The sequence below is a fragment of the Paroedura picta genome, chromosome 11 (assembly GCF_049243985.1).
Source record: "Paroedura picta isolate Pp20150507F chromosome 11, Ppicta_v3.0, whole genome shotgun sequence".
NCBI classification, from domain to species: domain Eukaryota; kingdom Metazoa; phylum Chordata; class Lepidosauria; order Squamata; family Gekkonidae; genus Paroedura; species Paroedura picta.
Window position 1 is genome coordinate 36,294,179 of NC_135379.1, and position 26,002 is coordinate 36,320,180.

The window sequence follows — 26,002 nt, forward strand, 5'->3', positions numbered from 1 at the left end:
GTTTCAGTGAAAACACATTCACATTGTTCTGGGAATGCAGAAGATAGCCCTTATTTGTACTTCCTATATGTAGAAGAGTTCTCTTGTCTGTACCATACTGAATAAGTTTCAAGAACCACCATGTCCATGTGTTACGATTATTTGAGTCATGGTTACTGGGGTTGCAGTGGTGGGAAGAAGGGCTTTTTACAAGTTCCACTTGGTGAGAAAATTATGGTGTTTGCTTTCCAGTACAGACCTAGCTATCCTAGCTATCATCTTTCCTGTCTTTGTAGGTAGATGACTATGAAGTACTTTAATAGGACTTTCCTTGAAAACAGTTTCGAGAGCTCAGGCTAGTGCAAAACTGCAATTAACTAGGTATGTGGGACATAAGGTTTTCCAGAACTGTATGCTTCCCTAAGGAAAAAAGACTGAAACCAAGGAATGGATGCCATTTCTAATATCTAATACCAATAAGTTTAAGAACCCCAACCTCCTTACTTTGGTAGGAGTTACCCATCAGGGAGGATTGATAAGGAACTAAAAACACCAGAAATAAATCTCCAACTTCTATTAAATGTTGTAATAAATGTAATAAACAGATAAACCCACAGTCATCAGGAAGACAACAGGAAAGCAAAAGACGCTCAGGCAATCAGAACAAAGAAAGTTAAAATGGAGCGTCTCCGCGTCCTCTGTTTCCAAATGCCATCTTGAAACCAGATTGATTGATTGCATTGTTCTTAGATTTTGTAGCCTGCCTCAAAACTCATCGAGGAAGGCAGGCTATAAATAAAGTAAATAATTAAAATATATGAGATAACAGGTCACGTGCAGCAAAGTCATTCACTTTTCTGCTACACACTTTTCTGTTACACAAGGTGGTTATCCTGTCTGAAAGGTCCAAAGGCCAATCTAAGCTGCCAGTTTTGAATTTGTGACTCTCTGTGTTCTCCTAGAATACCTGGATAGTTGTCTGCATTTGGACATCTTTAAGTGACGTTGGGAAGAATGCTGATGTTTCTCAGAGATTTGCTGGGTTAAACCAAAATATAAATCATTTTCTACTTACAATTTGAGGCATGGCCTCAAATTTACTGTTGGGAGTTGTGGTGCATTTCTTTGTACTAGGTAATCTTTGATCAAATGGCTACAGTTTAAGTTGTTTTAAGTCACTGCATTTATTTTTGGAAGTAGTATGTAATTGTAACACTTATGGCTGGATATCCACGTAAAAGGCCTTTGAGTTGGCTAATTGCTGGACGTGACCTCTTATTGTATTGTACAGTGGGTTTTTATAATGATGATTTAATATTTGTAAATGATGTTCTGGGGGTGCTGTTAACTGCCTTGGGGGTCGTCAGTTGGGACAAAAAAGTGTCGTAGGAATTGCCTAAATAAATTAATGATAAATACTTGGCAAAGCTATATAGCTAGAATTGAGAAAGTGTTTGGACAAAGGCCATTTCCAAATACCACTATTCTTCTTCTCCCTGGGGACTGCATTGATACTTAGTGAAGATGATGGGATGAAACACCACTTCAGGCTTCCCTACAGAAGAGTAAGGCCAATGTCAACCATAGTTTCAGTAATACACACTAGTCAACAGTCCAGTAGCCAGGATTTGATATGTCGCCCTTGGGGCCACCTGCACCAGAGCATGACCCTTGCACCTGACACATCAAGATCTGCAAAAGGAATGCAATCCCAAAGCTTGGACAAATGTTGGCACAGCCTAATTCAATGCCCTAGGACACCTGAAGTAGCACTTAATAAATGTCTTATGTTCTTTCATCAGAAATGCAGATAACAAAATGGGTGAAATAGTAGCAGCGTAAGCAGCATATTGGGACTGTCTTATGGCCATTCTTATTCTTTTTTCCCCTAATTAAAAAGTTCCACAAAAGAACAAAAATGTAGAGGCCAGGAAAAATAGAACATCCGGTACAATTAGCTGGGATCCTAAAATATAGTTAGCAATACTCGGGAAAACTTTCTTCAGAAAGATGATTAATTGTGCAAACAGGTTGGAGTACTGGACCATTAGCAGGCATTAAAAAAATCCATCCATTCCTCTCCAAATAACTAAATATTTTAAAATGTCCAATAAATTGATGTTAATCCTGCCCCCTCCTTCAGACTCCACCAATCCTGTGTGGGAAAAGAACTATGGAGTTACACAATTCTTTACATTGGCAATATATCTACCATAGTGGTTCCCTTGCTTGCTTTGTACTACAGCACTGGTCTTTGGTCATCTAGTGTTCCCGACACTGGACCTTCACAGTCATGGTGGCTCTTCATTTTGTTACTTTTGTTTTCTTTTTAAAGAAAGAACAAAGGTAGAGCAGGAGAAAACGATGCTGGCATAGAACAAGAAGGGGAAAAGTAGCAACAAGATTAAGAAGTTGAGTACATTTTCAGAGTCAGGTTGAAATTAGATTCCAGGTCTAGAACAGAGGTAGTCAAACTGTGGCCCTCCAGATGTCCATGGACTACAATTCCCATGAGCCCCTGCCAGTTTGACTACCCCTTGTCTAGAAGGTCAAATATAAATGTTAACATCAAGGCTCAGGTGGGTGATTTAAACGTGAAGTGAATAATTTGGGAATGAGGTAGCAGAAAAATGTATTGCCTAACCTGAAATATGTAGTGGTCTTGGTCCATTCCGGGCGTTTTCTACTCTCATTGTTTTGTTTTGATACTTAGGTTAATACCACTTTCTGTTTTGTTTCAGACTTCTGTAATTCTGGTTCTATTACATTGCTGACTAGATGCCTCCCTCTATTGATTGAATTGATTTACAATGTGTAATCTGCCTTAAGTTACAGAGCGAAAGATGGACTGTAAATAAATAAATATGACATGACTTCTGCCAGTAATAGTGAGGGGTTTTGTTTAGTGTTTGAGGGAGCTTATATCCTCAAGTAGGGACCTGTCTTGGTGTCTGGTGACCTGCTATCTTGAACATCTCATACTTTATCATACAGCAGTGGAGAATGCTTTGTTTTAGGCCTTCTCTGTATTCAAAGGGTTTTTATATAGTATCTTGTATTCATTAGCATGCACCATTAATTTCCTCTGGAGGACTGTTGCTGAATCTTTAATTTGAAACATACATTACTATTCCTTAATGACAAATAGAGCCAGTTCTGAATTCAGCCTGTTGACATTTACTTACATTCCACCAAGTTGTGTGAATTAACACAATTTTAAGTGCAACTTCAAAAATCCTAAGCATGGATCTTGTGTTATATGTGAGTATATATTTAGCATGCAGCCCTTTCTGTCCCATACCTCTTCAGATAGCTACTTGCTTTTAGTGTAATTTTATCTTCATTTAATGCATTCAGAATCCTTTGAATCAGTAGGAACATGTTTTGCTGCCTGTATAGCCATCTTCCACGGCAAGAGTGCATGCTAAATCTTTTTCATTCATTCTTCAGTAGCAGAACTGGATGGGGATAGATGTACACACCTATTCATTGCTGAGGGATTTAGATCCAATTACATTCTGATGGTTTTCTTCTGTGTTAACTAAAACATATTATCTTCATTGTGAAGGTCTTTGGCCAATACAATAAAATCTCTCTACTGGACATTGTATCTTAACGAAACGTAGTGGCATATTTCTGTTCAGCAATGAAGAAAATCTAGATATTGAAAGGCTAGTGATAGGGCTTCCAAGGCAACTTGTTTGCAACATAATTTGAGGGTGGGGTTAAGGAGATTTCTTTTCACGACTTGATTTTCCCCATGTCGTTTCAACCCAGGCCTAATAACAAGAAATGGGTCAGGCAGCTAACATCGCATTGCAACTGCATGGGTTTATATATTTATATATAGATGGGATGGGATTGGAACAGCTTTTGTGAGGACAAAGAGAAATGAAATCACTTTCAGTAGGAGAAAGAGGCCTCATTATAACCACCAACAGCCGTTATTGACAGCTACACTTCCTATTAACAAGGAGCATTTAAGAGTTTGGCTGTTGGATCTTTGGACTTGATCTAATTTGCTAGCATTAATTAGTTTCTTTTGAGCACAGACACTTGGTGCTCACAGCTATAGATTTAGATGACTAATTAGGACAGAAATTGAACAGAATGGGGTAAGGCATTAACCTTCAACCATTACCAGCTGGGGCTCTTATAAAGACCACTAAGTCCAAATGGTTCCCATTCATATAAGGAGTATCCTAATGAATATCAATTTCAGCCAGGTTGCCTTATTCTGATCAGCAGGTCCTTAATTTTTATATTACCTTCTATGAAGTTTTAATTGCATCTCTCTAATTATCCAGATTTCAGGTTTAATGCCCAAGAAGGCAGGCATGATGGCTGATTCACCTATATTTACTCCATTATCTTTAATTTCTTGTTCCTCTTAAAACCATTGACCCTGGCCTTGAGCTTAGTATCTGGAGTAATTTGAGGTCAATACAACATTACTATCTTAATCATTATAATGTAGGTAGTTAAGCCATCAAGTTAAAACCCTGCTATTAACTGAGAGGTGTTTAATCCTGACACATTCCCTGAATATATTTGCATTAATCTCCACAGCAAGAACTCTGATATAGCCAACTCCCGAGGCTTAAACAGTAGCTTGCTAATTAAGTACATCTTCATCATTAGCTATTCTGATGATATGCAAGCAATGTGGTGATGTGTTAATGTGGGTATCCAGGACTATGAACAGGATTAGTCTTTGGGGCCGTGAACAGACATGCAACTTGATGATATGTTTGCTTACTTGGAAGTAAAGTCTACTCAGTTCAATGTGACTTAGTAAAACTGTTACAAGTTTGGGCTGCAAGAGCTCAGGAACTTTGGTTCCAAACTAGGATGCTACATGTTCTTGAACAGGGGCGTTCTTAAGATGTTACCGTCTTTGCTTTCTTCCAACTGCAAGTCTAACAGTGCAGTAGTGTTAAGCCCCACTGAAGATACCTGAGCAGGATCACGAGTACACCTGTTTAGGATCCCTCTTTTAGATCTTCGGTTTCTAAGAGAGCTAGGATTCTGTGGGTTGTGGAGAAGTGTGTGGGTTGTGGAGAAATTTTTGGACGTTACTCTTTTTTATATTATCAGTGATTGTCTGAATAAGAAAGAATTTGTAAAACTGTGATTTCCTTACTATAAATTTGGGCTGTCTTTTTCCCCCTCCTTCCAGAGTTGTCATTTTGATAGGGCTACTCTGACCAGTCCTATACAAACACCACACTCAGGCGGTAGAATTCTGAGATGGTAGAGCAGGGTCTCTCTCTCTCCCCCCTCCCACCCTTTAAACAGGAGGTGGAGGGTGACACATTTTCAATTGCTTTCTTGTATACGAAAATCTAGAAATTAAATATTAGCATATTAGAGAGGAAGTTCTAAGCTAGTTCTTCCATTAGAAGTATTGGGCACTTTGAAAAATGTGATCTCTCAACTGCAGTTTGAAATGGTACCGTCTCTAGCCTAATACCTCAGCACTCTGTCACCCTATGCCCTTCTATTAAGAATTCTGAGGAAGAATAAGTTCCACAGATGTAGTTTGTCTTCCTCTGGGGTTTGGTAAATGAGAGAGAAGAGCTATACGTGAACTGTGGCCCGCTTCAAACCTCTTAAAGGGAATAAATTTAACTCCTTCTCAGAGGACAACTATCTCATGAAACAAAGAAGATATCTCCACCAGGCCAACCATCGGCACTGGTGGATTGCCAATACTCAGAGGCCTTTATGGTACACCGAGAGGCAGCCTTAGTGGCTGTGGGGTTGGTGACTGTTTTGCCACCAGGGTAATTTCTAATGGGGTTTTATATTGTATGTTTTATGCGGGATTTTTATCTTGTAACCTGCCACAAGCTGGCTTTCTGGGAATGGCAGGAAATAAATTAATAATAATAATAATAATAATACCACCACCCAGGGTTGCCCAAACCTTTAACGGTCAACAGATAACGTGGAGGAGAATTTTGGAGAAATTTCTTAAACGAAAACAGGCTCCTGAGTCTGCACTTGAAATGGGACTCTTTGAGGAAGTCTGCCAGAAATACTCCTATCTCTTAGGTCAGGTTTGAAGTCCTCACACAGATCTCCCCCCCCACCCCATAGGCTTTGCCAGCTTCTAGTTTAATCCCTAATTTGCTTTTGTCATCATTCTTCTCAGCCAGTGTTTTGACTCTTCTTTCTCTTCTAGCACTTTTAAAGTGTTCAAGTTGTGCGATAACTGGTAGCACTATAGAAACATCACACAATAGTTTTGTAGTTCCTGTGTAGCTTTCATGGAGCAACCATATCCTGGGAGTCTCACTGCTCTGTGCTTGTGTAGTATTGACAGAGAAGACACAACAAGAATTTTAAACCAGGCCTGAGCAGGCTTGTATTGTATGGGGGTGTTTGTATATGCTGATGTGCTGGATAGCCTTGCTTATTCTATTTTCCTCATACCCAGAATTTGACCCATGTTAATACATATTGGTAGCTCCCAATGTAGATGAGCTCCAATTCTACATTCCAAACACTGCAGAAGTGGACCTCATAAGGGCTTTAGTCAACTTTCTAGTCCACGCATGGATTTTGAGTGTGTCAAGGACATCATGCCAATGCAACTGCAGGTGTTGTCTCTACCTAGAGCATTTATAGGAAGCATCTGCATAGAACTCGTCTGTATTAGTTCTGGACTACAAGAACAGGATTGGGAAACTGTTGGAGATTTGGGGATGGAGCTTGGGTAGGGCATAGACCTTAGTGGGGTACAATGCCACAGAGTCCACCCTCCAAAGCATCCATTTTCTCCAAGGGAACTGACCTCTGTAGCCTGAAGATGAGCTTTAATACCAGGGCAACCCCAGGTCCCACCTCACTGCTAATGATCCAGTGGCTCCACACAGTCATCAAATCTGACCCAAATATTCTCTCCCTCAAGATAGCATCTGCTTATTCTCCAGTTGCCTTCCCCAGGAATTTAGCACATGGTGACTTGTTTACGGTAGATCTTCATGTAATTGTTGTTGCTTGTTTGAGGGCTTTACTTGCCTCTTTCAAAGCAATTAATATTACACATCTAAGCGACAATGGAAATATTTGCAACATACTGTGGCATGTGGCACTTTGCCAGTCTTAAACTAATATGGCACCGACATGTTCCTATAATAGTTGCACATGACAAAGTATTATTACAGTAATATGAAAATCAGAAAATGAACACATAACCCTCATTGTAGCTGCTATATATCAATCACGTATGCTTTATACTAGAGAAATCTTACCTGAAGCAGCTCAAATACTTTTTCTACAATCTGGTGTAATACGGTAAGTGGTCCTGTATATTTGTGTGTGTGTGTGTGTGTACATAAACACATTTTATCAAAAAGGCCATACATACTTCATTCTTTGTGTGTATGTGTAAATATTTATATAGAATATATGCATTATTAATATTGCCCTTAGGTCACGTTCACACTAAAATGGGTAATTTTTCTCCTGTTGAGTCCAATGTGCGTCTTTCAGGGAAATGGTCTGTTTCTTCCTTGGAAAACAGCCTTCTGCATTTGATCAGAGAATTGCCCTTTGAAGTGATTCTCATTGTGGATTCCCAACTAGCCGATTGGTTGGCTTCAGTACAAAATGATGTCTCAAAGCCTTATGAAGTGATCATCAGTGTCCAGTCGTCACAGTAACCACTTGGTCTGCTTTCAAAGGTGGCTGCTAAAAATGGAAAGGACTTAGGTTATTTTTGACTACGATGGTTCCATTGGATTTAACTGCACTTACTGTTTTTAAAGGGTGTAGCAGGAATCCAAAACATTGTGTTGCTATTCTGCTTCAAGAGATGCAGCAAAGAAGGACATTGAACAGATCAAACCGAGCTGGACCTTTTGACCAACCTCCCTGTGTCTTCCCTGTTTATTTGTTTATTTGTCTGTCTGTCTCTCTATGTATGTGTGCATTCATTCATTCAGAACACTTATGGTGTTCTGCCTGTTCTCAACAATACTTTCATCCCAGCCTTTTTGCAAGGGACTCAGAGAAGCAGAGAGAAAATTACTAGACCAAGGTCACCCAGGGATATTCAAGGTTGAGCAGAGAACTGAACATGGATCTCTTTAGACCTAATTCTACACATTACTATTACACAACAGATCTCCTGCCTGTCACCATAAAATGTCATAAGACTCAGACCCTTAACGTCTCCATGGTATTCCAATAATAACCCAGCAATTGATTAATTTTCCACTAATAATCCCTGCCATATCTGACATTCCTTCCTCTTATACCAAAGGACTTTTCCTTACTAAATATATTGGGTTGGATCCATATAAAAACGGCAATGTCCACCACTGCAGACAGTATCTTTTTATGATTCTCCTCTCCTCCATTCTACCCTCACAACATCCAGTGAGAGTATCTTCATTCAGCTAACCCCTCTGCAAGAGTGAAGTTACAAGCCTGGGTCTCCCAAATCCTATTCCAGCAGTTCTCAACCTTCCCGCTGCTGTGACCCCCATGGGTTATGAGCGCCCTGGTGATCATGTAAGCCGAGGCACCTAATTTTACGGCAAAATCTGGGCAAACCTTTTGACTCGCATATAAGCCGAGGGTTGGAAATGCTCCATCATCACAGGCTCTCCCATCCAGCATTGCATTCCTTTTGCCATTGAAGGCAAAAGGAAAAAAAATCAAGAGTGCTTCAGTCAAACCGTTGATGTCCTACAAGCTGCCAGAGCAAGCTTAGCTTGCAGTACACATTTGCAAAACGCAATGCAATGACTGGGTGGCTGGAGCAGGCTTTTATTTCAATTCCCGTATATACCTGTGTATAAGCCGAGGAGGGCTTTTTCGGTGTGAAAAAGGGTGCTGAAAAACTAGGCTTTTACACGAGTATATAGGGTACTATTGCTTTATTAACTTTATTAACTTGTACAAGATTGCAGTTAACTGGTTAAAAACAAAACATACACTGCCTTTGTTTGGTGGGGAGAACTGCTTAATTTAAGAGAAGATGGAAAAACCCAGGGTTGCTAAGCTTTGCTGTCCCTCCTGTCATTTTGTGTTTTTCTCCCACCCCAAAAAAACAAACTAGTAGGGTAGCTTTCGGCTGAGTAGGGTAGCTTTTGGCTATGTTGGAGATGCAGCATTAGCAGAATGAATTAGTAGTTGTTGCAAAAAAGAGCAGCCAGAACAAGGGAGTGTACAACTGAAAGCAGCTCTCCACCTAATCACTTACTGAGTGTTGCTCTTCACAATAAAGAGTAGTGTGACTTAAGGTTCTTCTGAAGTGAGCTTAATTGCTCTTATTAGGGTGCATTAAGTTGGTCTGGAAAACAAGCCGAGTCAATCCAGTGGAAGGGGATAGTTTCTATACATTCTTTTACTTGCAGAATCCGAACCATTTCTAATTACCTGGTCTGCTTGCTAACCCCTTTGATGAAATTAAAAAGTGTTACAAGAAAGCTTCAAACCTGGACTGAAGTTGGTGGAGAAACTGAATATACAGCAAGACTTATTCTGAATCTTAGTTGCCCTCTAGAGGCTTTACTTGTAATACAGCTGTAGCATTTTCCCCCTGTTTGTTGCTTTTAATAATATGGAGGTCGTCCTTACAAACAGTAACATGCACACACTCATTTAGCCAAAACTTCATGCCATCACAATGATTGCTGGTTTTAACATTTAGATTTTGCGTTTGATTAATTTTGGTGTCTGTTTTCATGGTGGCTTCAGCATCTCGTGAAATGCTTACATTTCCTCTAACATTTTTATCTGGTGCGTTCTCATTTAATTGTGTAATTGTTCTCAGTTAATTGTGTATTTTATTTTATTTCAGCTCTTAAAGAGGGATTTAAAAAGCTCCTTTGCCTAGCACTCTCATCACGGACTTACAGGCTTAGATGGTAGTAGCGGTACAGGCCCTGGTTTTGAGTACCCTGAGGTCTCTGGATAGTTCCCCGATAGACAACTGCCAGCATGGTGTAGTGGTTAAGAATGGCATCTTCTAATCTGGCGAGCTGGATTCGATTCCCTGCTCCTCCACGTGCAGCCAACAGGGTGACCTTGGGCTATTCACAGCCCTGTTAGATCTGTTCTCACAGAGCAGTCCTGTTAGAACTCTCTCAGCCCCACCTACCTCACAAGGTTGAGACTCCTTTGGGCAGTGAAAAGCAGTACATGAAAACCAGAAAACACTGTGGTGAAATGAAGTGTGTTCGCTACCACGTGTCTGAGTTGTGTTGCCAAGTGGGGTGGCATCGAATTGTGTTTGGTTTTTTTTTGGTGGCAGGTGGGAGAAGAATGACTTTTTAGATTACTCACAAACACAGGCTACTGCTAGAAGCCTTATTGCCATGAAGTATGTATTTACCTTGTAGAATCTATATCACACTTTCTGTCCAATCACCCTTTCCCAGTTGATCCTACAGGATATGGGAAATCTAAGATTGAGGCGATATTGCAGTGTTGGAGTTCAGTGTAAGGTAATACAGGAATAGACACTGATAGGTAGTCGCTGTAGGGGAACTTCCACGTGCTCCAGTTTTGCCTCTTCTGGCACCTGCTGCGATAACACTTGATGTCAAGAATCCCGAGTATGGAGAAGAGAATCAAGCTTAAACTTTAATCGTCGCTCTTAAGGGTAGCAGTTGTTCTGAAAGGAACCAGCCCAATAGGCTAAAAAGGTCCGGGTTTGTCACATAATTTAGACCTGCTTCTTGACAAAGCCTGCTTCGTTTTAACAGGTGTTGGGAGGCAAGGGAGAAAAAGTCTATAAAATGAATACCTGAGAAAATGAGGAACCCACTGGGCCCGTTTAGCCTACTAAAAAGAAGGCTGTAAGAGAAGGGGGCATGATCTCACACCTCCTAAATGCATTGAAGGGGTAAACTCAGTGGTGCTTGGTACTCATTTAAGGTAAAAATGGCTTCAGGATGAGAGCTAACTGTATATAATTCATTTTTTAAAATTATTTTGGAGGTCAGGAAGTGGCTTCTTTTAGTGCATTGCATTCTACATAGGCCACTCTGAAGGTTCAAATTGCTTATGATGTATTCAACTGGACCCAAAGGTAATTTTCCAGGCACATCTGCCACTTTTCTAATCAGAAGGGGGAGATATTTTCACCAATTTTCATAGAATCATAGAATCATAGAGTTGGAAGGGACCTCCTGGGTCATCTAGTCCAACGCCCTGCACTATGCAGGACAATCACATCCCAATCGCTCATCCACTGTAACCTGCCACCCCCTTGAGCCTTCACAGAATCAGTCTCTCCGTCAGATGGCTATCTAGCCTCTATTTAAAAATTTCCAAAGATGGAGAACCCACCACCTCCCAAGGAAGCCTGTTCCACTGAGAAACCGCTCTGTCAGGAAGTTCTTCCAGATGTTTAGATGGAATTTCTTTTGAATTAATTTCATGCCATTGGTTCTGGTCTGTCCCTCTGGGGCAACAGAGAACAATTCTGCTCCATCCTCCATATGGCAGCCTTTTAAATTTCCCATCTTGCTTCCCCCCCTCCCCCCACTGTTCCCCTCATCCCCAGATCAGATTTTGAGATGTGTAGTATACGTAGTCACTCTGCTGGTGCTACAGATGACCCAACTAATTTATTGATGTGGGACACATCTTCTGGCATGCCTTGTAAAACAGATATGTAAACAGACATGATGTCCGTCATCCTGCCCACGAAACTTGCCAGAAGATGAAGGGCCCAGCCAGCAGCTGCGCATGGCCCTGGGCAGCCGCTGTGCGTTGCACGGAGCTAAGGCACTAGTTGCCCTGCCCCTGAAGCCAAGGTAGCGGCTGCCCCACCACCAAAGCAGCAAACATACCAGCCTTGGGGGCTCAGGCAGCTTCTGCATGATCCGCAGGAACCAAGGCAGCAGCTGCCCCACCCCCAAGGCGTTCACAGCAGATGCTCTGCCCCCTGGGGCCTGTCCAGCTGCTGCATGACCCGCAGGGGCCGAGGCAGCAGCAGAGGAGCAAGTAAGGAGGGGGAGGGAAGGGAGTGAGTGAGTGTGCATGCATGCTTGCACATGTGCAACCGAAGGTGATTGAGGCAGCAGGTAAGCAGGAAGGGTGAAGGGTTGAGAGTGTGTGCACTCATGTGTTTGCTTGCTTGGAGGGAGGTTGGGAAGCCATTATGTAAGGGGGGAAACGGGAGGGGGGAGGGCAGTGAATTTCTGTGTGTTTGTGTGTGTTTGGGAGGGAGGGATGGTGGCAAGGTGGTCCTGACAGTCAGTCCAGAGCAGCTACATCTTGAACTGCTATGAACCCTAACTTTTCTATGGATGGAAGAAATTTTCTCATAATAGTTCCTGGAATATCCCTGGATGAAGGAGACATTGGGAGGAGTGCATGGCAATCTTCTCTTTGCTGATGACGAAGCAATGTTGTCTGAAGCAGCCACTGGTAACCTTAATGTCCCTCAGGACCCTCTCTCAGATTGAATGAGATCATTCAAGTAAAGCTAGGTGTTGATGCTACACATGGTTATTGTTAAACGGTTATTGTTACAAATGCTCTTCATGCTGAAGACAGAACAAAGGTAGCCAAAGTATGAGGGTGCTATGGATACAAGCAGGTAGACCACTGGGAGATCTATTGAGGGAAGAAATTTACCGTTCTCCAATATTTCTGTGATAGATCATGTCTCCACATGGAAGCCCCCCCCCCATCTATTTAGTAATTTCAGGGAAATATATTGGTTTCCATTTTCCACTCTTTTTGTACACTGTGAAGAGTAGTGTCTGTCACTTTTGACTCTTGCTTTGAGTGTAAAAGGATGTCTTGTGGCATTTGCCTTTGTTGCTTGTTAAAGGATAGTCATGATGGAATACATTTGGTGAGAGGAGCTCTCTGAAACTTGATGGAATATCCATTCCAGGTGGTGTCCTTGAGCCATCAGTGGAGTGAGTCATCCTGCTGTTCTACTGAGTCTCTGTCCTCAATCTGATGGTGAGTAGTGCTTTGTACAGGGATGCAAAAGAGCTTTTGTCCCTTCTCGAAACTTCACCATTAGTCTGCTGCAATGCTTTTGTATCAGTTGATCACAACTGTAATAACTTGTAGGTAAACAACCAACCTTCCCTTGTTTGCACACTAGGAGGGGTGAAGTCAAAATTGATGAGTCTGAAAAGAGTTTGTCCTACTTTGAGTCCCAAACAGGATGAGAATTGAATAAGGGATGATTGCTCCCACCAGTGAGACTGGAAGTTGGAGAGTCATAATTCTTCCAACTCCTGATGGGAAGGCTCACCTATCGGTCAGCATCTTCCCTCCTTCCCAGAGTAGGAGAAGTGTGTTCTACAGGAATAGTTTTGAAGAGAAAAGAGGCTTATTAAATAACAGGGGTTTGGGTTTGGGATATCTTGTTCTATTAGAGCCATACATTGCTGATGTTACTTGATAGATTTGGGAATTAATGTTATTTATTTATTTACTTATTTATTTATTACAAGTACGCCCCCCCCCGAAGGCTTAGGGTGGTTTACATCAAATTAGGGAGGTTGCTAAATTTAGAGCAAAGGCTCCTAAGGATAACTGGTCAGTATTTAATATGAGATTATAAGCACAGTGTGGCAGACATGAACACAGTCTCATCGATCCAATGAAAACTGAGCAAATTCTAACGAACCAGAGTTCATACTATGTCAATCTTCTGGTTGCCCTGTAATTACTTCATTCCATCTCCCTGTATTCATAGTAATCTGGTTTTTCTATATGTTCTTGCTCAAATTAGGATAATTCTTTAATCAGCTCTGTTCTGCATCCCATAGTAGGCCAGACTAGGAAAGGCACTCGTGGCACACATGGACGACGTTGTGTATTTTATTTGTTGCTATAATTTGAAAGTAAAATAAGAAATATTGATTTCTACTTGACTGGAGAGATGATTTAGTTTGAATATCAGCCTGATCTTAATCAGGTGAGAATTAATTGAGTTGGAGGTATTAGATATTCAGTGATGTTAACTGAACCATGATCAATCTACAGAGAAGATGCCTTTTGTACTGTGTCGAAAATATCAAATAGCTACAATGTGGAATAGTCTTTTCATGTTCACTGTATCTTCTGTTTGCCTCATTAAATGCACTCTCAGATTCGTTCTCTGCACAATGTATAATGTGCAAAATAAGAACAAGGCAATAAAACACAATTTAATGCAAAATTAAAAACATAACTTTAATTATAACAGAAACACGGATGGCACATTCCTAGTTTTTTTTAATTATTGTTTCCTAGCTGTTCCACAAAATGCATGATTTTCAGTACCTAACAGGTTCTGTAATTCCTGATTGTTATACCTTTTCCCCTGTTGAGTCATTGGAGGATATACTCTCCTATTTATTTATTTTTTTTGTCTGAGGTTGTGGGGTATAACTGTAAGTTCGCTCTGGTTCATGGTGGATGTTTTCCTATTTTAAGAGTGTGATAGCAATATCATAAGTGTTGGGGGAAATATAAATGGTGAGATAACACCTCCATAGGACCAGCTCTTAAGTAGTAAAATTGCAAACCCTTTATATAAACTACAGAGCCAGTCCAAAGATCATCAGTGTTACCTTGGTAATGAGTAGTACTGCTTTATTGACAGTATAGGGAAAATATAGTGTCATGCTAGCTAATGAGAAACACATGCATTATATATTGACCATTTAAACTTTGGTAAGTTTCATGGCAGGAAAACCTCTGAGCAGAGTAATTGAGTTGGGCAATATTCTGCATTTCCATCATCTAGGAACTCTTCTTGGCTTACATAATTCTATAAGAATACAGATAACATTGATTTATGTGGTAAACATTAAAAACTGCTCTGGGTATTTTTGTAGAGAAAATCAATGTAAATTTTTTTTTTTTTAGAATTCAGATTAAATGCTAGGTATTGTGTAATTTAAAGTGCAACTAGCATTTGTTTTCCTATAAAAATAACCCTTTAATGCAACAAGACTTTTATGCTGAACATGTAAAAGCCAGAATTGCCGTATTCCAATACTGGGATAACCTCTGTGTTCAAAAGATTTTGTAGTCTCATAACTTTCTTGGTCCGTGAATTGTGTCCCTTTAAAACACTTCCTTGTTTATTGTTTTCCAAAATGTGTCCTGAAACTCCACGTGAAGGTTAGGTTTCTTACCAGAATGCTATTGTGGCCTAGCGACTAAGATTTAGCGTTCTATGTGGGATATTGTGTTTTGTCCCATTAGCAGTTCCATGTTGGATCAGATCAGTGATTCATCTAGTTCAGCATCTCCCGCACAGTGGCTACCTGTTTTCCCTAGAATGTCAGCAACCAAACTATAGAGGCCAGGACTTTCCCCAGATGTTACTAAATAGCATGATATTCAAAGGTTTAATACCCCTGGACACCTTGACCACTGATATTTAACAAATATATCTCTCATCTTTTAAAACTTTCGATGCTAGTGGCCATAATTATATCCACTGGCAGTGAATCCTAGTACTTAATCACTTGCTGAGTGAAGTACTTCCTTTTGCCTTTCCTGAGATCCAGCTTGGTATAGTGCTTAAGAATGGCGGCTTCTAATCTGGTGAGCTGGGCTTGATTCCCCACTCCTCCTCTACATGCATCCATCTGTGTGACCTTGAGCTAGTCACAGTCCTGATAGTGGTGTTTTCACAAAATGGTTCTATTAGAGCTCTCTAAGCCTCATCTACTTCACAGGGTTTCTGTGGTAGAGAGAGGAAGGGAAGGTAATTATAAACCACTCTGAGAGTCCTTCAGGTAGTGAAAAAGCGGGGTATAAAAACCCGCTCTTCTTTTGAGTGCCTTTGAGTTGTAATAATGTTATAGAAAGCAGAAAAGTTATCTGCTTTCTCTGCCCCATGCACATGGATATATGGTATTCACTTGGTAATTTGGGGGCAAGCGTGGATACTTCTGTTCTTTAACTATAACATGGGAGGGCTATTGGTTTACCTCAAAGCACTCCTGTGAAGATAAGCTTAAGGATACACAGAACACTAGAATTTAAATAATTTACTGGTAATCATATTGACAAGAGTGGCCTCAAAAGGTTAAGTAAGTCAGTCAAGTTTTTGTTTTTATGTTTGCAGAGCGATTTTATACACAAGCAAAGCTAAAGATGCTCTGAGGTACGCCAGCCAGGAATCACTGAGGTTATCACAATATTGGACATTTACAAGCATCAATATCTTCTAGCCCCCAAATCTTAATTGAGACACATTTCCAGGCCTAGCACGTTCTTTTTCCATTTATGCTTTAGGGTAGTAATTATCAGACTTTAACAATCAAAACTTTCCCTCCTACCACACTGGCTCTGGTTAGTCCTCTTCACAACTCACAGTGAATGCATGTATACTCTATGTACAGTACAATGAATTGTATTTTTGTATATGAGATGAGCAATTCTCATGGTACAGTCATTGAATGTACAGCTGAATATGTGATACAAATCCCACATTTATCCAGGTGCTGGTCCCCCATTCAATTTGCAAAGTACATGCATGGTGGCTCTTCTAAACAGATATATATATATATAGGAATGTACACACATGAAGAATGTATGTACATTGGAAGTGATATGGGGATAGGGCTACTGTGTGGCAGACAGCCTCCTTTAAATTGTGCAGAAAGTGATACATGTTCAATAGGGGCTGCTCTCTTCTACTGTCCTCAAAGCACTACAGCATGAACCATATCAGCTAAACCTTAAAAGCAAGTTTAAGTGAAACATTTGTATTGGCTGTGCATGGCTGAGGAGGTGGAGGGGTCTCAAAGCAGAGGAGTCTCAAAGCAGCTTACAGTCGCCTTCCCTTTCCTCTCCCCACAACAGACACCCTGTGAGGTGGGTGAGGCTGAGAGAGCCCTGATATCACTGCTCGGTCAGATCAGTTTTATCAGTGCTGTGACGAACCCAAGGTCACCCAGCTGGCTTCATGTGCGGGAGTGCAGTCTCGAACCCGGCACGCCAGATTAGAAGTCCGTACTCCTAACCACTACACCAAACTGGCTCTTACAAGGTCATATCTCTGAGAGTAGCTGATCCTCAAGGGTTGTAGCTGAAAAGACAGTTCTAATTTGCCTCATCCCTTGATTGAAAGGGAATTTGTATTAGAGAGCAAAAAACTTCCTATTGGTAACTTTTAGCCAGCAGCCAACTGGACACTGATGGGAAGGGGCCTGGAAAAACGTTCCGAGCTGCTCGCAGAAATAAAAGACCGGTATCATACAAAACCCCTAGGTTCCTGCCCAGGAATTAAGATCACATGGAGAAGCCTTACAGACTGTCCCGTCAATCAAATAACATCATTTGGTGGGTATAAAAGGAAGGGCCTTTTCAGCAGCAGCCCCATAATTATGGAACTGCCTCCCAGGGAGCTGCACTTGGCCCCCTCACTTTGAATTTCTAGGAAGCCGTTGAAGATAATTTTATTTAGGATTACATATGATTAAGTTTAGAACCCATTCTCGAGTAGTGATTTTAAATTTTGGTTTGTTTCCGGGCACAATTTGAGGTGCTGGGTGTTGGCTTTTTACAGCTATGTATGGTTTGGGACCAATATACCTGAAAGATCACCTACTGTACTCCCTTATGAATCCTGCCAACTACTGAGGTCATCTTTTGAGGCCCTGCTTTGATTTTCCCACAGAGCGCTTCTGAGATTAGTTGGGTGGTTATTTAGGAGAGGGCCTTCTCAGTCATGGCACCCAAACTTTGGAACCCCCCTCCCAGACACCTGTTCCCTTCTGTTGTTGTTTTCTACTGGTGGGTGAAGACTAGTTTCATTTGGTATTCCCTCAGTGACCTCTCTTTCCTGACCAATGTTTTAATTGCTTTAATGTATTTGAATGTTTTTAGTTCTGCTTTTAATTGTTTTAATGATGTGTGTTTTTGTGTAAGGGGGGGTTGATTTTAAATGGTGTTAAAATGTGATTTTATTATGTGTTTTAAATTAATTAGGTGCCTTGGCAGCTCTTGTGAAGGAAGAAAGGCAGAATATACATTTGTGAACAAATAATGCAATGGCCAAATGAGGCAGTGTTCTGATCCATAAAATAACTGGCCTTTGGTTGGGGTGGAGTGACAACATTCGTATATAACATTTTCTTCCCTGTGTATTATAAAGTATTATACTTTATGTATTATAAAGTAGCCCTTCTTCCAGTTGTGGGCAGCTTGAGTAAAGTTCTACTGGAACCACAAGAATTTGTTGACTGCTTTATTCTCATGTAACATTTGACTGGAATAAACAGTCATGACAGAAGCACAGGTGACCTAACCCTGAAGATAACTTAAAGCCTCTCCAGGGTTTTCTCCTGCTTCATATCTGAGTGTGACTCCACCCCCATACCCTCCTGGCTGCATTTCTGAAGCTGTGCTTCCAGACAACAATCCTGTGCCTTTTGAAAATGAAAAGTGTCATTTTTGGCCTTTTTGCAAGCCATGCAAGCGCAGCCACACAAAAACTGCCTGTTTTCACATCTATAGTATGTTAACTTCTTTAACCATAGGAAACTGCTTTCCTGAATTTTAAATGCTTTTTTTTTTTTTAAGAATGTTCATAACCAGATAAGGCTTATGAATTTCTGGATGGATTTTCTTGTCCCGCCTTTCCTTGCAGTGCCAGACTAGACTTGAAAGGCCAACTGTTCCTCACTCAGCATGCAATATATGACAACTGCGGTCTGATTGTGAAAAGGGTAGTGCCCTGCAGTTACAATCTCCATTGGGACCGAGTTGAAAATACTGTGAAAACACTGGAAGTATCACGAGCCTTTATTCTCTCCCTGTGTATTTACTCCCATTTTGTGCAGTTCATTACCCGTCTTTAAGGTGTCTTTCACATTGTGGAACAGGAAACGAGACAGGGCTGATTTGCTAAAAGCTAATCTTTAATGTTTGCAAGTTCTTAGATCAGTCAGTATTCCACTTGATTGGTGCGGCTATTTTTCCAAAGCAAATTCTAATTAAATGGCTGAAGCTGTTTAATGTACTGCATAAAAATCCAAAGAGACTTCCCGAAGGCTCAAGATCGGAAAACAAAATGACAGGTGTGGGGTTTCCTTACTTGTTGAGACTCTAAATGTTCCTGACCGAGTTATGTCTGGATTCGTTTGGGTTTTTTTTTTTTTCTCCCTCCCCTCCTAGCATCACAGGGATTTTAAAAGGCTGGGGATACGAGAAGCCAGTACTAATTAAATAGTGTCATATATTCATGTGGAGGGATCTAATATTCTTGGGTCTGCTTGTGGGTTTTTTTTCCTTTTCCTTTTTTGTTAGCATTAACAACATTAAAGCTATATAGCTGGAAGCAATTTTGTCACATTGTAATGATGCTTTCCGTGGCCATATAAAGCTTTGGCGGGGCCTGTCGGAAGGTGGGGTGGGCTCTCAGTAGAGGTTCGGTCTTCATTCACTAGGACATCACACCTTTAACCAACTGAAGCTGGTGAGCTAACAAGTGAGAGGGACCGCCTGTTGTCCTCAGCTTTTATTTTATTTTGTATTGTGGTTGTTTTCACTCTCTTCTTTTTATTTTCTCTTTCTCTGTTTTTTTTTTTAAACTTTCACAGCTTTCAGGAGGAATGATTGCAGAGAGCACAAACTGCCACTGCAGTACGGCACCTCTGTACTCAGGGCTCCTGCCAGCGGGAAGGCAAAATCCAATTGCTCCCCAGACCAAATATTCAGCTATCTGCATTTGCCAACTAATTTATAGCCACTGTGCTTTTTTGTTCATATGCTTTAAGTGGGAAAATATGGTGTATCTTCTAGAAGATACATAAAACAGACTGAAATTTACATACTGTTTCTTGCTGCTGGGACAATTCTTTTTTGTACTGTTCCGAGTTCAATCGTCACTGCCTACATTTAGAAGGAGCATTTGTTATCAATGGTATATAGGATTTGGAAATCCCATTTTCCTGGTTACAACGACAGCATTTTAACAGTTTTCTTAAAAACTCGTATGCTATATATGCAGTGCTTTATATTTCAAGCAATGGTGAGTTTAATACTTAACACAATACCAGCATGGTATCTTGATCCCCGCATTGGGGACCCGATCTGGGTGGAAAGGCAGCATTAAAACTGTTTCATATAAATTAAATTTAGATACCATGCTGGACTAAGATCAAGGAGTCCCAGGTTCTGATGTGCACCCCGATACCGAAACTTGCCAGGTGGCCTTGAGCCAGTTGTGTTTTCTCAGCCTGACTTTTATTTATTTATTTATTTTTAGATTTATATACTGCCACTTTTCACATGGACTCACAGCAGTTCACATAATAAAACCAATAAAACACAATAAAAGCCCATGTTGAAAGGAGGAAAGAGAGGACTGGGAGAATGGTGTACACTCCCCTGAGCTCTTTGGAGCAAGGGCAGGTTTAAAAAGCAACCAATTAATTAATTTAATTAACCACTTCAGGGCTACAGACTGGCAGTGCTCCATTGTCATTAATTCCATGTGTCATGCAACTTTGGACTTGTTGTGCTACAACTACTACATAAGAACTGCTTCTGCATGGTGACAGTAGTAAAGAGGGGTGAATGCTTTTTGAATTTCCAGCAAGCAGAGGTTCTTTTGCACCCACAACAAAATACACATATTCACTTGATCACACAGACTGACCTACACTTGATTTCCTTGCATTGAGGCTGCATCTTTAAATGAAAGTAGTCCCGTGTGTGTAGTATTTCCCAAGAACTGGCAACACACAATGTTTATCACACTGGCTAGAACTTGTTGAAAGCTGTATGAAAAGGAAAAGAGTTTCACCTCTGAATTTGTTACAGAATAATACGGTTTCATAAATAGTTTAGTAGTATTGAAGATCACTCCAAATATGAGCAGTGTTAATTTGTTACACAGTGTGAAGGGGGAAATCCTAATTATAACCTTGTTGCTAAACAAGTGAGAAAGACCTTACAAACAGCTCGAGGCAGCAGGCCAAAAGTGGCTAAGCTTGGAGATCGGACTGGGTCATACTTATCCGTGAAGATTCCTGACTAATAGAACCACATAACTGGTGACTAGGAAGGATCCCTGATATGGATGTTATAAGTGCTGCAATCTTTTGCTATCTTTGGCATGTAATTTTCAAGATACTCAAGACATATCTATAAAATAATACTTTTTTAGACCATTGTCTGAGCACAATTCATAAATACCAGGGTTCAGCACTGGGCAGCTCCCATCCCAGGCAAGCAATCCAGGAAAAAATAATGGTTGATGGTACCAACATTATTATTATTACTAGAAATAAAGCCCGCTGAACGAAAAATACAGTGGGCGATAGCCGTTCCCAGCGACCTTGGCAGGGCGGCTGAGAAGCCCCCTCCCCCGGAACGTAACCCCCCGCCCCGGCTAGAGGCGTTCCCAGGTGGGCAGGAGCGCTCCCGGCAGCTTGGGAAGGCCTTTTTTCACCCTCCCAGGCCACAGGTTATCCCTGGCGGGCGGGAGTGCAATCGCTGGCTCTGAGAGCCAGTGATCAAGCTGTGGGCCACCGGGGAAGGGCTCCCCCCCCAGACGCGGTGAGGCTCTTCCCGGAGCCAGGAGAAGGCCGGCCACCCTCCCCAACCGGCCAAGACTCCCAGTCTTCTCCCGGCCCTGGGACGAGGCTATTCCTGGGCCCGAGAGAAGGCCCCCTGCTCCCGCAGCCCCCGGCCCCAGCGGAAAGGCACCCAGGGTGGGAAAGGAACAGGGACGCCGCATCTTCGACCCGGCGTCCCTGCTCCTTTCCCTAGGGTGAGGAGAAGCTGGGCGGAGGACTCACCGCATTAGAAGGGCTCCTTCTTCTGTGCGGCGACTCCCTGGGCGACCCAGGTAAGGCCAGGCCAAGCAGCTAATGGGGAGCCATACGTCACACGGCTCCCCATTGGCCCATTGCTTCGCGGCTCCTGATTGGGCCCTCCGAGTTTTTATCCTGGACAGGGCCACCCTTTCTCCTCCCCTTTAGCCCTTACCCTTTTATTTCTACCACTCCACATGAGTGGTTTACAGATTTATTTGATTTATATAACCGCTGCTCTCTGAAACTGGCTTGCGGGCAGTTCCCAATAATTCACTACAAATCAGTACATTAAAACCATTAAAATTCCCCATTAAAAGCCCCTAAACAATGACTCCGTCATAATGATGGCGATTAATAACTATTCCCACACAGGCCCACTGGATGAGCAGAAGGGAGCAGATAGATAATTGGGCATGGGCCTAATACTGGCCTCTCCCACCAGAACATGATGTTCAAATCAGAGACCCTAAGTCAGCCTTTCTGGAGTTGTTTTTTTTTCTTCTTCATTACTATGGACCAACTAGCCTTTTAGAGTAACTGGTCTGCAGCAGCCGTTTCAGCCATCTTCCTCAGAAACTCAAGGTTCAACACTGGGTGGTAGTTGGCTGGATCCAGAGATGGTTTCTTCAGCAATGTCCAAACTTCTGCCTCTTTCAGCTCCCTTGAGAACACCCCTGAGGTCAGTGAGAGGTTAACAATGGCTTGTGGGGGGCCTCCTATCCTCTTGTAGCTCCTCTTGAGCAGCCACAGACAGGGGGTCAAGAGGGCAAGTGGTCAGCCTTATCGAGGCTAGTGGCCTATCCACTTCAGTTTGTGAAAATCATCTGAAGCCATTAAATGTCTCCTCCAAAGGTTTTCAACCTTCCTAATACTGTGACCCTTTAATACAGTTCCTCATGTTGTAGTGACCCCCAACCATAAAATTATGCAAGGGTTCTTTCACAGAAATTAAACTGAAACTGGCCAATGGTGTGAAAATCCATTGTTCATGATGGTATATAAATTGTTTTTTCCCCAAGGTTTCTCACTTCTGCCTCTTGCCCCACCTTGCTCTTTTTCGCTGCTCCAGACAGACAAATGCTCTATGATATATCCTGCAAGGCTGTTGTGTGGATGGCGCCCCCCTAGCCAAGCTGCTTGCCCTGCCACGACCCCTGTGAAAGGGTTGTTCTAACCCCAAAGGAGTCCCGACTCCCAGGTTGAGAACCACTGCCTTACAGTATCAAGGGTGGGTGGAAGGTCACAGCGGAGCAACAAGATTTGATCTGCAAAATAGCTTATGAGTGTCTCACAGCTAATATCCGGTTTACTATGAATTGAGCACCATCTTCTAGAGCGGTGAGACACTGAATTATCCTAAACAATAGAGCCAGGCAAGGGCTAGTATCAGTATTCACTTGGGCTGGCAGTGGCTCTCCAGGGCCTCAAGTACAGGGCTTTCATATCATCTACTGTCTGATCCCTTTAACTGGATGGATGGCGACTAAAACTGAGAACTTCTGCATGCCCCACAGCTCCAGTGATCCACCCTGAGGCCTTTAGAAGCTGAAAAGCAAGGCCTTGAGAGTACAGGCTTTTCTCTCAGTATCCGGTATTCAAAGTATACACTTCCTGAGTATACACAAGTTTCAAATGAGAGACATTCCAATGTGCATTCTGAAAGTATAGTTCTGTGACAAGGCTCTCATGCAAATGCTAGCACGATGTGTGCAATACAGTAGCTGTAAATATTTCTTCAGACTTCGTTAATGTTCATATGTGGACCAACTGTACTTCTAAAAACAAAACACATCCCTCGTGAATGTATGGTATATGGCAATGAAATGGCATTAGACTAGAGGGAGAACTGCATGCTGAACATACATTTTAATGGTAACATTTTAATGGTAATTCTTATGTTCCAGCCTTTACCAAATGTTGTCAAGACACAGGCTTCCTGATGGTGATAAAATGCAGAAAGGAAACTGCAGCCATGAAAGAATGCCTCACCCTTTAGTAAGTAACAAAAAAGAACACTGATCTATTCCCATCTCCTGTGTAGTTTCCATTGTGTCATAGGACCAAATGGATGTTTCTCAACATTTGGTAGTATGAAAAATTGTGTAAACAGAGAAGGATGAATCCCTTCTCTTGTAGCTAGTACTGGCTGACAGATACCTTTTGTGTTTGATAACTTTTTAAAAGGGAAACTTGCTAAGCCATACAAGTTGTGCCTAGACCAGGGGTAGTCATCCTGTGATCCTCCAGATGTCCATGGACTACAATTTCCATTTGCTGGCAGGGGCTCATGGGAATTGTAGTCCATGGACATCTGGAGGACCACAGGTTGACTACCCCTGATCTAGACTACAATATATGAGGAAATACAACATAATTGTTGTAATATATTAGGAAACTAGAGAAGCTCCACTTGCTGCATTAGAAAAGAACTTTGCAAAGGTTGGATTCCCACCAGGCTTTCTGTTAGGTGTCAGCCGAGGGACAATATCACTCAACTCTCCTCCTTGCTATGGACTGGGGGGGGGGGCACCTCCCTTTTGCCCAATTGGAAATCTGGTATAATCCAGTACATAATAAATCTATAGATTCAAATGAGTAGCCATGAGTAGCCAAATCAGAGTCCAGTAGCACCTTTCAGACCAACAAAGATTTAATCAAGGCGTAAGCTTTCGAGTGCAAGCACCGTTCGTCAGACGAAGGGTGCTTGCACTCAAAAGCTCACGCCTTGATTAAATCTTTGTTGGTCTGAAAGGTGCTACTGGACATTTTATCTATTGTTTGCTCAAATGGTATTTGCTACAAAAGATACTGAAAAAGCAAAAAATACAGTTATGTCTGCTTCATCTGGAAGAAAATAAAAACCAACTAATGAAAAAATATACTTGATGTCATTACATTAAGACATCTGAAGAAAAAGATTCAGTTGTTGTAGTAACTGTTGTAGTAACAAAAAGTTGAAGCTGCCTTCCACCAGAAAATGCCTTGAGTTGAAAAGTGGCAAATAAACTTTGATCAACGATTTCCCTCGTCTCTGTCGCTGTGTGTGTTGATTCATTGACAGAACCAATGGTTCTGTTATTACAGAAGAGGCAGCTTGTGAGGGAGAGAATCTCAAACCCTCTTGCCAATCCTCCCCCACTATCTCAGTATTCCTTCCTTCCCCCTAGGAATAGGCTGCCTAAGGAGGGGGTGAGCTCCCCCTCACTGGCAGTCTTCAAGCAAAGGTTGGATACACACTTTTCTTGGATGCTTTGGGCTGATCCTGCGTTGAGCAGAGGGTTGGACTAGATGGCCTGTATGGCCCCTTCCAACTCTATGATTCTGTGATTCTATTCCCTGGTCCTTGCTGCCTGTTTTAAAGTGCTACAAGACTTTTTTTTTTTTACCCACTGCAAGTATTGGAATCATCCCAGCTTCCCTCTAAAGGAATAAAACTTAAAAGAGTGCAAGGTTTTAAAATGTGGACCCAAACACTATCAATTTATGAAAAGTCCATGGGGGTTAGATGGATGAAGAGCCTGTTCAGCTATTGCTCTTTGCTCTGCTGTTTGGAACAGCAGGCTCAGGTATCCAAAGATTATCTGTAGGCCAAATTGGTTATCACATGGAATATGCATAGGAAAGCAAACATGGCCATATTTATTGTTTTCTGTATTTGTTGACATTGCCTACTGTTCTTTTATATAGTAGCAAGCACAATTGTGAAGAGAACTTATTTTCTGTTTTCACATGTTTGTCTTTCAGTTATAAAGATCCAGCATTTTATGAAGAATGCAAGGCTGAATATTTAAAGCAGAGGGAAGATTTCAGAACAAAAGGAATTCGACCTCAGAAAAAACAGAAACTTCCTACCAATACATAGCCAACTTTAAAGTGTTTGGCAGTACTATTTTTGAAACCTGAACTACATCATGACTTTCAATGATGGAATAATGTAATAAAATATTATTTTTTTCAACCGGATCCACTTGGAATGGTGCATCAGAGTATGGAATATCGTATGAATCCAGAAGGGCTGACATTTTTAATGTACAGCATCCTTAGAAATAATATAAATTGAGCTTCAGCTGCTGATAATGACAACCTGCTTCATGTTACACATGTGAATATTGGACATTACCCACAGAGCTGTTCCACTTTCTCCTTGCATTTAGGAAGCCTGTTCCAAAACATACTAACTCTGTCATGACTGAGCTCCAGGCAAAAATGGGACATCTAGCTGTGTTGTGCATCTTTTGGATAACTTCACCTTAAAAGAA

The 26,002-nt window shown here is 41.6% G+C and overlaps 1 protein-coding gene across 2 annotated transcripts in view; it reads left to right on the top strand.

Moving 5' to 3' along the window:
* The window catches only part of CMC1 (C-X9-C motif containing 1), a 37,105-nt gene extending 11,399 nt beyond the window's left edge, over positions 1-25,706 (top strand). For both annotated transcript variants that reach the window (XM_077303466.1, XM_077303467.1), the window contains 2 exons: positions 23,648-23,738; positions 25,488-25,706. In XM_077303466.1, the coding sequence (XP_077159581.1) occupies positions 23,648-23,738; positions 25,488-25,605 (209 nt within the window). In that variant the 3' untranslated portion in view covers positions 25,606-25,706. The remainder of the gene's footprint in view (positions 1-23,647; positions 23,739-25,487) is intronic.
* The last annotated feature ends 296 nt before the right edge of the window (positions 25,707-26,002 follow it).